At 37.5% G+C, this 15,839-nt stretch overlaps 1 protein-coding gene across 4 annotated transcripts in view; it reads left to right on the top strand.

Annotated features, from left to right (window-relative positions):
- The window catches only part of Neto2 (neuropilin and tolloid like 2), an 81,833-nt gene that overhangs the window by 24,598 nt on the left and 41,396 nt on the right, over positions 1–15,839 (top strand). For 3 of the 4 annotated variants that reach the window (XR_012910942.1, XR_012910943.1, XM_075976779.1), the window contains exons 4-6: positions 480–728; positions 6,206–6,250; positions 6,332–6,459. Coding sequence is in view for 2 of the 4 variants with exons in the window: in XM_075976779.1 (XP_075832894.1) it covers positions 480–728; positions 6,206–6,250; positions 6,332–6,459 (422 nt within the window). In the remaining 2 variants the exon portion in view is untranslated. The remainder of the gene's footprint in view (positions 1–479; positions 729–6,205; positions 6,251–6,331; positions 6,460–15,839) is intronic. The other variant, XM_075976780.1, reaches the window with a different exon arrangement.

Here is a 15,839-nt window from a genome sequence, read left to right as displayed (position 1 = left end):
AATTATAATAAAGATAAATATTTGTAAATATCAAATACATTAACAAAATAATAGTTAATTTTAATGAGAATTTGTAATTGTTTAAACTATGTGCATCACTGTATGAGAAACTTCCTGATAAGGAACGTAAGTTCACCAGCGTCCCTGCTGGGCTTTCTGTTCATGCTGAGTGCATTTGCTTTCTTCTGTATTACATATGACACACTGTACATTGTTTTTAAAGTAAACAAGAATTAGCCTTTCACCTCTGCTAATTTTAGTCAACCAAATACATTTAACTAAAGTAATGACATATACCACAGGAAATGTTACTATAATTCTATAACATAGCATGACTATTCCTGTGAAAGAGCTTTTCTTACGGCTTTGCATACACAGTTCCCAGTGAGATTCTCAGATGTGAAGCACTGACGTGATTGATTTGCTTGTCCACACCTGTCTTGTTCATGCTACCCTGTTTGCCTACTCTTACTTTATAGCTGCTCCTCGTCAACGGATAGAGCTGACCTTTGACGAACGCTATTATATAGAGCCATCATTTGAATGTCGCTTTGATCACTTGGAAGTTCGAGATGGGCCGTTTGGTTTCTCACCTCTCATAGATCGTTACTGTGGCATGAAAAGCCCTTCGTTAATTAGGTCAACAGGAAGATTCATGTGGATTAAATTTAGTTCTGATGAAGAACTTGAAGGACTAGGATTTCGAGCAAAATACTCATTCATCCCAGGTAACAAGTTAAGCGTTCTTAAAAAATAAGTTACCTTTCAGTATTTGAGTATACCACTGACTTTAGAATCTTAAGGTTAGAAAAGGATAATTTGATCAAGGTAATCAGATTAAGACTAAAGAAATTGTCAAAGTCAAAAGAAAATCAGTCTAGGAACAAGTAAAAACTTTTTAAAATAGGAAGCATTAGACCACATCCCAGTCTAATTCTGTGGTAGATCAGGCAAAGTTGCATTTTCTTCTTATATACCTTTTTGGACACACATCTAAGACCAATAACAACAAAATAAATATATACCTTTAAATAATTGAATCCACTGTCGTTTCACAATTCCCACAAGGCAGATTTTAATTGAACTTTCTATAATTACTTTAGAAACTACTTAACAATAGAAATGCTCCTGCACCTGCATTTAAGAGGGCTAGATTTGGTTTGTCTTTTCTCTACCACTCAGTAGCTATAACATTGAAGCATGAAGTTGTCCCTGAGATGTAGCAATACCTGAATTCACCTCCTGGATCTGACATAACTACATCTGGCAGCTTAAGAAAAGAGAAATATGAATTGTAGTTCTAGAAGCCAAGAATTCCAAAATCCAGTAAAGCCTAGCTCAAAGAACAAATCTTGTTTTTGGGGGATACAGGTGGGAGATTGAGACAGTCTTTATGTACCGCTAAGCTGTCCTAGAACTCCGCCTGCCTGTGCTGAGATTAAAGGTGTGCACCACCACACCCCATTAGATCTGTTCTTTATCTCTTCCATTGTCTGGAAGATTATCCCAGCATTTCTGTGTTTGTGACCATATTGCTGTAACTCCTGACTTCACAGCTTTTCTTAAAATTCTTTTTCTTTTTATTTCTATATGTGGTGTGTGTGTGTCTGCATCCACTTATGCACAGGGTGCCTACAGAGACCAGAAGAGGGATCATGTCCCATGAAGCTACAGGTGGTTGTGAGCTGCCTTATGGGTTCTGGGAACAAAACTCGAGTTCTCCCTGCAAAGAGCAGCAAGTGCTCTTAATCGATGATCCATCTCTTCAAACTCAGTCTTCTTAAAATTCTTATTGATGTATTTTATGTTGTAATGTAATAGTCACTCTTTTTAATAATCATATATAGTAAAATTCACAGAGATTTGGATGTGGATATATCTGGACTACTACACCGTCAGCCTACTGCATCATCTTAGCTACACCTTTTAGGTAAAAAATACTGATCAAATGCTATAAGAAGTCTAAAGCTCTATCCAGTGAAAAGTACATATACACTAATGTGGAAACTCAGAAATTAGTATGTTATTGTGCCCAAGGAGTTTGCAAACATAACAGGATGAGCAAACAACCTTGTACAGCAAGTGTATAATCTTTAGTTTTGTTTTTTATGGAAGAAACTTAGTTGAAAAATACACAAATGAAACTAATTATAATCCTGTCCCGCTATGTTTAAAATCATTGCTAACAATTTGGCAGTTACCTCTTAAGATGAATTTCTTTATTCAGTTTGTTTTTACAAAACTGGCCATGCTATGCATAAAACTCTATTACTAGCATTTTTTTCCTTAAAAATCAAACAACTTTGTATCTGAATCAATAAGCATTATGGAAGTTTTTTGCACCTGTATCATCTATCTAATACTGAAAGGACAGTATTTTCAAACAGTAAAACTCACCTAATAAACTTTATGATTTTTTAAAAATATTTATTTACTATGTATACAATATTCTGTCTGTGTGTATGCCGGCAGGCCAGAAGAGGGCACCAGACCTCATTACAGATGGTTTTGAGCCACCATGTGGTTGCTGGGAATTGAACTCAGGACCTTTGGAAGAGCAGACAATGCTCTTAACCTCTGAGCCATCTCTCTAGCCCCCCCAATAAACTTTAATAACAATTTTAGAATCACAACAAAACTAAGCAGGAGTAATTATTGGATAAGCCCCTCCATTTCCCTATATCCACATCTTTCCAAAAGAATGGTATCTTTGGTAGAATCCATAAACCAACACGGGCACATCATAATTACCCAAAGTCTTTAGCATACAATATAGTTCACCCTTGGATTATATGTCTGATGAGTTTGATAAATAGCATATATCCACTGTTATACAGAGAAGTTTGACTGCCTAAAATTTTCCTGTGTTCCACTCACTACACATCCTTCCTCCCCCTAAACTGCTGGCAATCACTGGCCTCTTTCTTGGTTTACCATTTCCATGTCATCATGTACAGTTGGGATCATGCAGTATGTTGACACTCTGGTCAACTTCTTTCACTTAGTTATATGAACATAAGGTTTTTCCATGGCTTGATAGTCGATAGGGTGTGTGGTGTGTTACATTTATTGTGTATATGTTTGTCACTGTGCATGGGCAGAGGTTAGTAGACAACTTGAAGAAATCAGTTCTCTCTACCAAGTGGGCCCCAAGGTGAATTATGATATGTGCTAAGGAAAATTATTTAAAAACAAAAGGCAAATCCAGTTGTCTAAGTCCAATTGTGTAAGTTATATAAAGTTGTTTGCTGCTCTAGTTGGTGACATGAACCTGGGAAAGCTGGTTCCTAAAAATGAGGTGGGCTAAAGTCTCATGCAGTAGCCAACTTTATTCAGAGCATCAGACAGTTTATACCTGAGGGTTAGGAAGGATCACATGAGTAAGGTACTCAATTACAAGGACAGGCCATACTTGGCCAAGACATGCTTTTTCAGAGAAGCACATGAATAACAACAGCAGAAGCAAACTCACTCCTATCTGCTATACCTGGGAGAAAGGCAAAAGAACATTCTAGGAACAATTCTGTGTTTTGAAGAAACTGAGGTCACTAAACTCTTGTTTTCTTGGAGTTTCTCACAAGCACTCCAAATTATCACACAACTCCATTCTTGTACTGTGGTCTGACATCAAGTAGGCAAATTTATGGAAATAGAAAGTAGAAAATTGGTACTTTAATGAGTACAGACTTTCCTTTCTGATGGTGGAAACTAGTTCTGAAAATAAAAAGGGTGATTGTTGAGCAATACAACTATGTAAGTGTACTAAAACCACTGAACTGTACATCAAAAAATAGTTAGCATAGCTAGGAATGGTGCCACACACTTACGATCCCAGCTGCTCAGGAGGTTGAGAAATGCAGATAGCACAGCCTGGGCTATATGCAAGACTATCTCAAAACCATAGTTACCGTGGTATGTTTCATTTGGAATTTATTACAAGTAAAAATGTAGTAATTTGCTTTCTCAAAATGGCAAAGTTAAGAAGAATGGCTGACTCAGTGATACAAAGGATAGTCTCCCTGTAAACTTGTTCACAGAGCGGGACCAGCTGATTCTAATAAAGTGTAAAAAATTGATTTGCTTAAATAGGTCAGGCATGTAATATTTACAGTCTAAATTAACTGAAGTAATCATTTTAGTGTCGGAAATGCTATTACAAAATCTTACATATGAATCACATCTTTACGAGTTATAAGTTCTTGAAACAACAAAATAGAGAGTAAAAGATGTTTTTTTCAGGATCTGGGAAGAAGTTCCAGTGATTAAACTGCTTGCTCTGCACTTGAAGGCTGTACTTCCATGTAAAAGAAACCATGTAAAAATGCACACACCTGTAGCCCAGCACTGGAACCAAGTAGATCCTAGCAGCTCTGACCCGTGCTGGTCCAGCCAAAAACTTCAGACTCTAGGTTCTGTGAGAGAATTGTTAAGTACAATGAGAGATCTGTTTCTTATTAAAACAAAACAAAAAATTGGAGCATGAGAGAGGAAGATACCCAAGTAGACCTCTGGCCTCTACATACATACACAATTTTTAATAGTCTTTTTAAAATATTTTTTAATAATCCACCAAATTTAGGGCTAGAAAGATGACTCAGCATTTGCACAAAGGCCAGGCAGACTGAATTTAATCCACAGACTCCCACAAGGTGGCAGGAGAGAACTGACTTCTGCAAGTTGTCCTCTGACAAACACACCCCTAATTAATTAACTTAATCATCTAACTTTATATGTAAAGACACTCATTTTAAACGAAAATAGTTTTGTTTTGTGCTTTTTACATATCATGAGAAATTTTTATACAGTTTATAGATAAAACTGCTTGGAATTTCTGGAATATTTTATCTTTGTACCTTTATAGGTCTTCTGGTACTACCTACATTAAATTTATACTAATGGAAATAGCATAAAGATTATATATTATCCTGTTTTATAGAATTTATAGAGGAAGCTTAGGAATTAAGTACTTTTCTATACAGTAGCAAATCCAGGACTATATTGAGTTTCCTAGGTTATTTCTTCTAATGTGTCATATTTCCTTTTCTGTAGGACAGGGATTCCCCAGTTTTATCTCCAAACTTAGAAAACAAACTCATATCAATAAATATGTGATACATCATGAGCTAAAGAGCAGCTGTGTTTATTTTGCTGTTATTTAAAGGCATATTTCCATTTATACACTACATAGAGAGTTTAAGGCCCGCCTATACACACTACAGTAGCAAGGTAGACAGGAAACTTGTGAGTTCAAGGCCAGCCTGAAAGAGACCCTTTCTCTAAATAAATAAATAAATTTTCCAAAAAGAAAGAAAAAATTCTGATTAATTTTCCAAAAAGATCCTATAGCTTTTCCCCAGTATAATTTAAGATTTTAATTCTGCTTTGATTTTTTTTTCTTGCAAAAGAATTGGTGTCCACTAGTTGACTCTTTAAACAAGGATGAATTTAATTTAGTTTAAAAAGAACAATCACTGAAATGTATTTGAAGTTAAGCCAATAGTTTATTTCTCCACTTTCCAATATGTAATTTGGTAACTTGCTGAAATATCTTCAACTAAAGACAGTAAGAATTGAGTGCCCTCTTACTTGGAGTAAACCATGTATGTAAATTAGTTTTTAGAGCATATATTGTTGCAGAGCATAAACAAATGTAACACACCTTAAAATAATATTCTGTAACAACATATAGAGTCTTATATTTGTAATTTCTATTTTAACTTAGAAATAAATGTTGATGCATCTGTGTAATATATTTCAAAAGAACATTTGACCGTGATTAAATATGAACTATTTACAACTCAATAGCATTGGGTATATTATTTTGCGAATATCACCACTACTAATTAAAGCAAATATTTTAGAAAACATTTAATATAGCTCAACACAAAGGAAATCTATTCCTTTTAAGACTAATAGTATTCCATTGTATTAAATGTACCATATTTTATTCATCTGTTCATATGTTAGTGGACTAGCTATTACATTTGACAGTTGATATTTTCAGTAGTAAAGCATGCGTAATTAAATAAAAAGTTACAAATTTTCATTAAATGCCAACCCCATAAGCATTGTCACAGATGGCTAGGGATATGCAGCATCTATCAATAAAAATGCCTCTTAATGTTGCGATGTGGTGAAGCGTTAGATCTAAGTTAGGTCTGAAAGAAGCTCAGCACCAATGGCTTTCTTCTCTTTTTTGTTGCAGATCCAGACTTTACTTACCTTGGAGGTATTTTAAATCCCATCCCAGGTTTAGTATATTACCTTTTTCTTCCTGTGACATTTTTTATTAGTCTTATTTTTCTTTGAATATATTTTCTTTTTTTTCTAGATTGCCAGTTTGAGCTCTCAGGAGCTGATGGAATAATACGTTCTAGCCAGGTAGAACAAGAAGAAAAAACAAAACCTGGCCAAGCAGTTGATTGCATTTGGACAATTAAAGCCACCCCAAAAGCTAAGGTATTGTTTATTATACGTTGACTTACTCAGAGAAGGACCTAAAGAGACATGATTTCTATAATGTACTGTATGAATCATGTAAATATTTGTGACGCTAAATTTTTTGTTTCATTTCCTCTATTGGGCACCTACTAAGACCATAGTGGTTTTGCAGTTAAATAAACTGAGATAGAAACAATTAAAAATTTTATACATATATTAAGATTCTTCTTTAATTTTTAAGTATTGTGTGCACAAAGACATACATGCCACAGCACACCTTTGGAAGTCAGAGGACAACTTCATGGAGTTGGTTTTCTCCTTCCACCTTTATGTGGGTTCTGGGAGTTAAATTCAGGTTATTGGGATTGCACAACAATCTTTTTACCTCCTGAGCCATCTTATCAACTCTATATTAAGATTTTTAATCTGGGAGTATTACAATTTTTAAAAAATCCATGGAGTCCTAACTAATGAATACAAGTATTGATCAATCACTTGTTCGGCCTGGTTATGTGTTTGTTTTGGTTGCTTGGTTTCATTTTGTTTCTGTGCTTTAAGGGCCCAGGGAGATGGCTTGGTGAGTAGAGTGCTCGCTGTGCAGTCTTGAGGACCTGAGTTCAGATTTCCAGCACCCACATAATCAGGGCCCTTTGTGGTAGCACACACACATCTGTCACTTCCGTACAAGGAGGGAGGGAGACAGGCGGCTCCCAGAGGCGTGCTACTCGGCCAGTCTAGCTCAGAAGGGGAGCTCCAAGGTTCAGTGAGAAACCCAGTCTCAAAAAATAACTAGGTAATATCAAGAGAAGTTACTGGCTACACATGTACAGACATGACACACACATATGTACAAAATGTCTTCCCCCTTATATGGCAAGGACCTCTAGGCTGGAAGAAGTTAATATGTCTTAAAGAGTTGGTCATATAAGTTGAAATACATCATTGAATCTCACTCCCGTCTGTGTTCTCACTGCTGCCCTCTGTGATGGTGAAACTATTATGGAACCATGCTGTGAGAAAGAGTGCCTTTCAATGACTTTGAGGATGATCGCTGACTACCTTTGCTTTTATTTTCAATTGGTACTTCTAGGATTATCAACAGAAATAAAATTAGACTTAATGTATGCATATGTAAAAGGGGGAAAGAAAAGAAAAAGGAACTTGGAGAACGTATCATGATTTGGGGACCAACCTGGGCTACATAAGTGAGATCTGACCCTCCCACAAAAAAATAAAAATAAAAATGAGATTTATAATTATGGAAATGATTAATAGCCTTAAATGTTTTAAAATAGACCAAAAACACTTGGAAATTTTGGACAGGTATTCCCCAGAAAGCAAATACAAGTTCAAAATAAAACCAGTAATTCTTATGAAAACAGACAACTGTATATTAGTACAATAAAATAAAACTGATACAAATGCCTCTGGCAATTTCAGTTACTCATTACTGCCCAGGGGTCAAGGATGGACATACAAGGAGTTTGGTTTTAACACTAACTCTGAAAAAAAGAAATAAAGCATAGGGCTTGTGTAACCATTTGAGGCCTCTTACACAACCAGAACTGTTTATTTTATTTTACCAATCTTTTCTCCTTTTACATTCCTAGTCCCACTCCCTCCCAGACTCCAGCTCCCTTCACCTTCCCCCCCACCATCTACTCCTCAGAGAGGGTAAGGCCTCCCTTGGGAAGTCAACAAAGTCTAGCACATCATTTTGAGGCAGGACCAAAGCCCTCCCCAGTACCGCCCTTCGTATTTAGGCTGAGCAAAATATCCCTCCAAAGAGAATGGGCTCCATTCAAACTCTAGGGATAAATCCTGGTCTCACTGCCAGTGGCCCCACAGACTGCCCCAGCCACACAACTGTCCCCCACTTCAGAGGGCCTAGTTTGGTCCTATGCTGATTCCCCCACACAGTCAGAACTCTCAAAGGGAGATGACTGAAATGAAAGGGTAACCAAGAAACACGTTACATGGCTTCTTCTGGTGAGGTAAGGTTTGTTTTGTTTTGTTTTGTTTTTGTTTTTGTTTTTAATTGAGAAAAGGAGAAAAAAAAACAAGTTTCCACCTCCTCCCAGCCTCCCATTTCCCTCCCCCTCCTCCCATCCTTCTCCCCCTCCTCCCACCCTTCTCCTCCTCCCCCCACTCCTTTCCCCCTCCCTCTCCAGTCCAAAGAGCAGTCAGGGTTCCCTGCCCTGTGGTAAGCCCTAGGTCCTCCCCCCTCCGTCCATATCTAGGAAGGTGAACATCCAAACTGGCTAGGCTTCCCACAAAGCCAGCACATTACATAGGATCAAAACCCCGTACCATTGTCCTTTGCGTCTCATCAGCCCTCATTGTTCGCCATGTTCAGAGAGTCCAGTTTTATCCCATGCTTTTTCAGTCATAGTCCAGCTGGCCTTGGTGAGCTCCCAATAGATCAGCTCCACTGTCTCAGTGGGTGGGTGCACCCCTCGTGGTCCCGACTTCTTTGCTCATGTTCTCCCTCCTTCTGCTCCTCATTGGGACCTTGGGAGCTCAGGGTTTCTCTGTGTTCACAGTCCTAACTATCCTGGAACTTGCAGAGATCCACCTGCCTCTGCCTGCCAAGTGCTGGGATTAAAGGTGTGTGCCACCATGCCTGGCATTATTCTGTGATTTCATACCTAGATGGTTAACTTTGTGTTTGGGATGTGAATTGATATTGCTTGGTCAGTCCAGGAAGTACAGATCACAAAAATTAATAAGAGAGTCTGGTCCTGAGCTCACAACTGTAAGGCAATTAATTCATCCAAAATAGCCAAACATACTATGGAGCTTACACCCATAAAATGTCACTAATGGTCACCTCCCAATCCCAAGTAAGTAACCCGTCTGCTCACAGTCCATCATGAGGTGAAAGTAGACAAAACAAGGAGAAAGAAGTTTAGTCTCCTGGGTTTTTGATTTCCAAGAACTGTATCCTACAAGAAGGAACAGAAAGATCAGAAAGAAAAATGACCAGGTAGATTCTTTTAAAGGACGACATGTATAGAACATCAATAATAAAAGGAATGGTTATTTTTCTTAAACTGAGGAAATTTAGTAATAGGAATGTGTAGCAGTATCTTAAGATATTTTTTCAAGAATTGATGGAAGGCATAACACGGTGGCTCCCAAAAAGGAAATATGTTTAAATGATGTGAAGATTGAGCTCACAGACAGGAAAAAATTTAAACCACCTGAGAATAGGAAAATGGTCTCCAAAGGGATATTTACTCATTTATTGATTGCATGTAGTTATTTATTATATATGTGAAGGAGACACATGCGTGCTTGGCATACATGTGGAGGACGGAAGACAACATGCTAGAGTCAGTTCTCTCATTTCTCCTCTTGGGACCCAGGAATCAAACTCAGCCTTCACAGTGGTGTCTTTACCCACTGAGTTATCTTGCTGGCTTGATGCTATTTGAATTGACCCTAGTAAAATAGAAGCCCAAGGAGATGGATGTCTTGAAAGTAAGAAAAATAATAGCTGGTAACTACGTTTCTATGTCTGGATGAAGAATGAAAGCAAAGCTAAGGGATTTCTGGCTGAAAATGATAAGTGAACTAGGTGCAACATTGAAAATCCAAGTGAGTCCTGTTTATAGGACAACTGTGTAAAAGTTTGAAGATAGGAAGTTAGGAGATGTGTCTAGGAGTTGCCTCCGTGAGTAAAATGCTTTCTGTGTGAGCTTTAGGAAACTGAGTTTGGTTCCTGGCACCCATGTAGGGCAATGCTGGGCATGTCTATAACCCAAGCACTGGGATGGAAGGGGCAGGAACAGGCAGATCCCAGTAGACAATTACTCTAGCTGGAATGGGGAGTCCCAGATTTAGTGAGAGACCCTGCCTCAAAGAATAAGATGGAGAGAGGAAAATACCCTCGAAACATCCACACGCAAGTGAGCGTACCTGCACGCACATGAATGTATGAGTCACACAATAAATAAATAGTAAGACATGCCCATAAAATACCAAAAGAAAGTAGATATTACCTTTTAAATAGGAATCTAGAGTTACTAATTCACAAGAAAAACATAATTTAAAATCTTACAGATTATGGCTTCAAAGTATACAAAGCACAAACTAAATTTTCACTTCAATAATTAATAGACCAAAGGTTAAAAAAAATTATTAAGGCTCTTAAGGTTTAAACAACATGTGGTGTCTTGATAACAGCATCTGGACAATATATGTTCTTCCTAAGCTTAGACTTATCAAAATTGATACATGTATTAGACCAGCAGTTTTCAACCTGTAGGTCTCAACCCCTTTGGGGGTCAAATGACCCTTTCGCTAGGGTTACCCAAGACCATCAGCAAACACAGATATCCTGCATATCAGGATTGCAATTCATAACAGTAACAAAATTACAGTTATGAGGTAAAAATAAAAATAATTTTGTGGTTGGGAGTCACCACAATATGAGGAACTGTATTAAAGGGTTGCAGCATTAGAAAGTTTAAACTAACTGTGTTAAACTAATGTATATACAAGGTCAAATGTTTGGAAACGGGACATATGCTACTTAGTAATTTATATAGCACAAAAGAAATCAGGATGGAAGTTTAAATACATATAAAACTTAGTAATTAAAATACTTAAATTAAAAATTGTGCGATACATTTAAAACAATGCTTTAAGACTATTTATGACCATACATGCGTCTTTTGGGGAGAAAAGCTTGAATTTAATGAGCTAATGTTCATCCTGAAAAGAAAAATGATAAATTTCAAGAAGGTGAAAGATAATTTTAAGAACAGATATAAGTAAAAGCCTAATGTCCTTGTTAGTCGTAATTGTCAGCTACCCTAGAGTCATCTGAAAGGAGAAGCATCAGTTGAGGAGTTGCTGACAGACTAGTCTATCAGCATGTCTGTAGACTGTGCTCTACCACAGTTTCCTCAGTGGTGCAGCTGCACTTTTTATGTAGACCCCCTGTTGATACTCAGTGCCTCTTCCTGTGCTATTGAAGTTCTTCCGGGAAAGTTCCTGCGCCCACTGCAGGGTTTTGAAGAGGGTTTCCCTATGACTTCCTTGAAAGGTTCAGTGCTTCACATTCTAAATTAAGGTCTTTGATCAATTTTTATTTGATTTTTGTATAATGTGGATGATATAAATTTAATTCTATTCTTTGGCAGGTAGAGGTCCAGTTTTACCAGCACTATTTATTGAATAGACTATCTTTTTTCCCCCAGTGAAAGTTTCTGACTCCTTTGTCAGTTAGTTGTGGGCATAGTTTTGTTGGTTTACTCCTGGGTTCCGATTGACCTCTCTGTAGTAGTACAAGGCCTCCTTTATCACTATAGCCCTACAATATTGTTTGAAGCCAGGAATTGAATTGCACAGGAAGAGGCACCAAGTGTCAACAGGGGATCTACATTTTAAAAAAAAAAACAAACACTGCCACTGCTGAACAGCTAAGGAAACTGTCGGTAGAGCACACAGCCTACAGAAAGGGAGAGAATCTTTACCTCAGATAAGGAGCTAATATGCAAAAAAAGAACTGCAGAAATTAAATACCAAATAAATAAAACTGTCAGTCAGCAAATGGGCTAATAAACAGTTTTCAAAGAAATACAAATGACCAATAATTTCTAAAATGTTCAGCCCCCCTGGTCATTATATAAATGTAGTTTAAAGCTGTTTTTAAGATACTACCTCTCGCCAGGTGGTAGTGGCACACACCTTTAATCCCAGCACTCAGGAGGCAGAGGCAGGAGGATCTCTGTAAGTTCAAGACCAAACTACAAAGTGAGTTCCAGGACAGCTAGGGCTGTTACACAGAGAAACCCTGTCTCAAAAAAAAAAAAGAAAGAAAGAAAGAAAAACTAACTGGTTATAGATGCCATAGATAAGAAAGAAGAACTCTTTTCATGGTTCATGAGAGTACAAATTAACACAACCATTATGGAAATCAGTTTGGAGGTTCCAGGGGGCAGGGACTAAAAGTAGGGCTGCCATCTGACCCAGCTATTTTACTCCTAGACGTAGACCCAGAGAACTCCTTACCTATCATATTTGCAGTCCCCATATTTATTGCTGCTCTCTTCCCTATAACAAGGAAGTAGAACTAACCTAGTTGCCCAACAACACATGAATGGATAATGAAAATATGGTATATATTTAAAATGGAACATCCTAAAAGAAAAATGAAACCACAAAATTTGAAGGAAAATAATAGACTTAGAAAATATCATCTTAATCAGTATCACCCAGTCTCAGTAAAAGTTCTCATGATCTTCCTCATACGCAGATCCTAGCCTATAATGTATACATGTATAAGTAAACAAATTACATGTGCTTATAGAAAAGAAAAATGCTTACAAATGAGTTCCTTTATAGTATAGTTTGTGTAAGTCCTTTTAATGCTGTGTCAAGGTATAAGGCATTTTCAGTGCAAAATAGGTCCTTAAATGAGCAGTGTCCATATGTGATTCCGTGAGGGGCTATTACTGGGAGACCTAAACTTTAAGTTATGCTTTTCTCTGAATATTCCTATAAAATGTAGTTCCTTGTAAGTGCTATGTTTAATTGTGTATTTTATTCTTTAAACAAGAATTTTAGCAATTCAAATTATAGTATAAAGGTTGTTAGGTATATATTTAAAATAATTTTGAAAGCACTGAAAACACCTGGTAATATTGATTTATTGTCCCTGAATCTCAGTAACATGCCAGGCATTTGTTCTTTTCAGTATATATTATAATTCTGAACTGTATCATTTTTGATAAATAACATACTTTGAGTTTTTAATAAAAATATGCAAATAGCCAATAGATTTCAGAAATAGCTAAGCACCACTATTAATCACAAAAAAAACAAATGAAAATTTGACCAATTAGAATGGCTGTTACCTAAAATTCAGTAGCAAATACTGAGGAGGCTGAGGAAAGGGTAACTCCTGTATCTTGTTTAATGAAATGTCTATTAGTTGAAGCCACTATGGAAAACAGTGTAGGACTTCCTCGGAACACTATAAATAGCACTGCCATGGGATTTAGCTCCTCTGTGACCAGATATATCCAAATGGAAAACAAGTCAGTGTTCAAGGAGATGATTGCACTTTGGTGTCTCAGTGCTGTTTACAGAAGCCAAGCTATGAAGTCAACAGATACACGAATGAACAAAAGAGGTTATATATACACAGTAGAATATTATTCAGCTATGAAAATGAAGTACATTCTGAGCCTAGATGAGATTAAGTCAAATATAGACAGGTGTTACACGTGCTCACTTACAATGTGGAAGCTAAAAACAGCTGGTCTCATTAGAGAGTAGAATAGTGATGAGCCGAGCCTGGAAAGCAGGGAAGAGGAAGGGAAAGAATGACTGACAGGTACCGGGGTCCTGTGGGATAATTAGTGGACAATTCTCTGTGTATTGCAACAAAAATGACAGAGGTTGTTTTTTATTTCTAACACAATGGTAAATGTTTAGAGTAATCGCTATATGCTTATCAGCTTTAGTCATTACATAGTATAGTTTGAATGGAACAATTACTATGTGTTTACTAAAAATAAAAATAAACCAGGCAGTGGTGACACACCCCCTTTAGTTCTAGGACAGCCAAGGCTACACAAACCCTGTCTCGGAAAAGAAAAAAAAAAAGAAAAATAAGCTGGGTGTGGTGGTATCACATGCCTGTAATTGCAAAGTGCAGGAGAGAGTGGCAAGAAGATGACAAGTTCCAGGCCAGCTTCAGTGAATTTAAGCCACCTGGAACTACATAGTAAAATCCTATCTTTTAAAGAGTCAGTAAAAATATAGGTAAAGGTTTTTTTTTTAATTTTATGTGTATGTGTTTGTCTCCATGTATATAAGTGTACCACATACATATCTGGCACCCTCAGAAGTCAGAAGAGGGCATCAGATTCCCTGGAACTGTATTTACAGACAATTGTGAGCTGCTGGGAACCAAGCCGAGTCTTCTGGAAGAGCAGCCAGTGCTCTTAACTACTGAGCTCTCTCTCTGTCTCTCTCTCCAGCCTCCTAAATAAAGATCTTTTTAACTATTGTAAGACAAATCAACCATAAAGTATACCAAATAAACAGCAGATACAAATCTGAGAGAGCCACTGGATTTAGATATTAAATCCAGTAAACTCACAGAATTAAATTATAAAAGGAAATGATTCCTGATATTAAAAGATGATTGGAAATTTGAACACTGGTGTATTTGATATTAACAGTTTGCTTATTTGTTTTGACTGTAGCGTGAGATAGGATTTGTGTGTGTGTGTGTGTGTGCGCGCGCGCGCGCGCGCACATTTGCAAGTAGGGGCCAGAGGTCAGCCTCAGGGATGGTTCCTTGAAAACCATCCACTTTGCCTTTGAAAATAGGCTGTCTCACTGGCTGAGGGATCACCACTTAGACTGAGCAAACTGGCTTCAGCAACTCTGGAGACCTATCTAATCCACCTTTCCAGTGCCAGTACTGCAAGCCCACCATGCCCAACTTTCCACTTTGGTGGAAAATAAAGCAGATACTTTATTGACTAAGCCATCTCTCCACATTTTTTCAAAGTGGTGCATATAGAACCACTTACAAATAAAATTAGTGTCTGGCATTTGTCTGTAATGGGGCAGAAGTAATGAAAGACAAAAGACAAAACAGAATTAGCCAAACTTAGTTAGTGAAGTTGAGGGGATAGTTTGTGGAAATATTATATATTTTGTCTGTTTTACATGTTTAAAGTTTTCCAGTTGAATTTTTAGATGATCACAAGAATATCATGGGAAACTTTATTAATAGGATGATAAATAGTCTAAATTGTGATGTCTGGATTATAGAATCTCCCTGTTTCCTCTCTGCCTCTCTTTCTACCCTGTATCTTTCTCTTCACAATAGCTTAGGAGACTAAAACTGAGGAAATTCTCTCATTCTTGCCAATGAAGCTGGGGAAAGAAGGAACACTGCCAACTCCGCTAGAGAAGGCACTGGAGAGAAGTAGAGGGGGACAGCACTGACTCTGCTCCTCCACCGCTGTGCAGACAGCAGAGCCACAGCATGGCAAGTCACAGAAAAAGCCACATTCTCAGTCTCTGAGTGGAGCATTACCTGGATAAGCTTACACAGCACAGCAGAGGCTTAAATACGCCCACCACCACATGAAGTAAAGTTGAGCTTGTAGTGGGAAGCTAACAGCATTGATTGCCTGCAAAGGCATTAGGGAGAAAAACAAAAATCAGTGATCTATGGGATATTTCAGTCTTACATCATAATATTAAAAGTGTCTAGGATTGACAAGTAAGTTAGCTTATGTTATAATCCCAACTCTTGGGGTGCTGAGACAAAAGGATGACTATAAGCTCCAGGCCACCCAGGGCCTCATAACAAGATTCTGTCTTAACACAGAAACGGTCTAGAATAAGTTTAATGCATACAA

This window comes from Microtus pennsylvanicus, chromosome 6 (assembly GCF_037038515.1).
Source record: "Microtus pennsylvanicus isolate mMicPen1 chromosome 6, mMicPen1.hap1, whole genome shotgun sequence".
Classification (NCBI taxonomy): domain Eukaryota; kingdom Metazoa; phylum Chordata; class Mammalia; order Rodentia; family Cricetidae; genus Microtus; species Microtus pennsylvanicus.
This window is presented reverse-complemented; position numbering and strand designations above follow the sequence as displayed.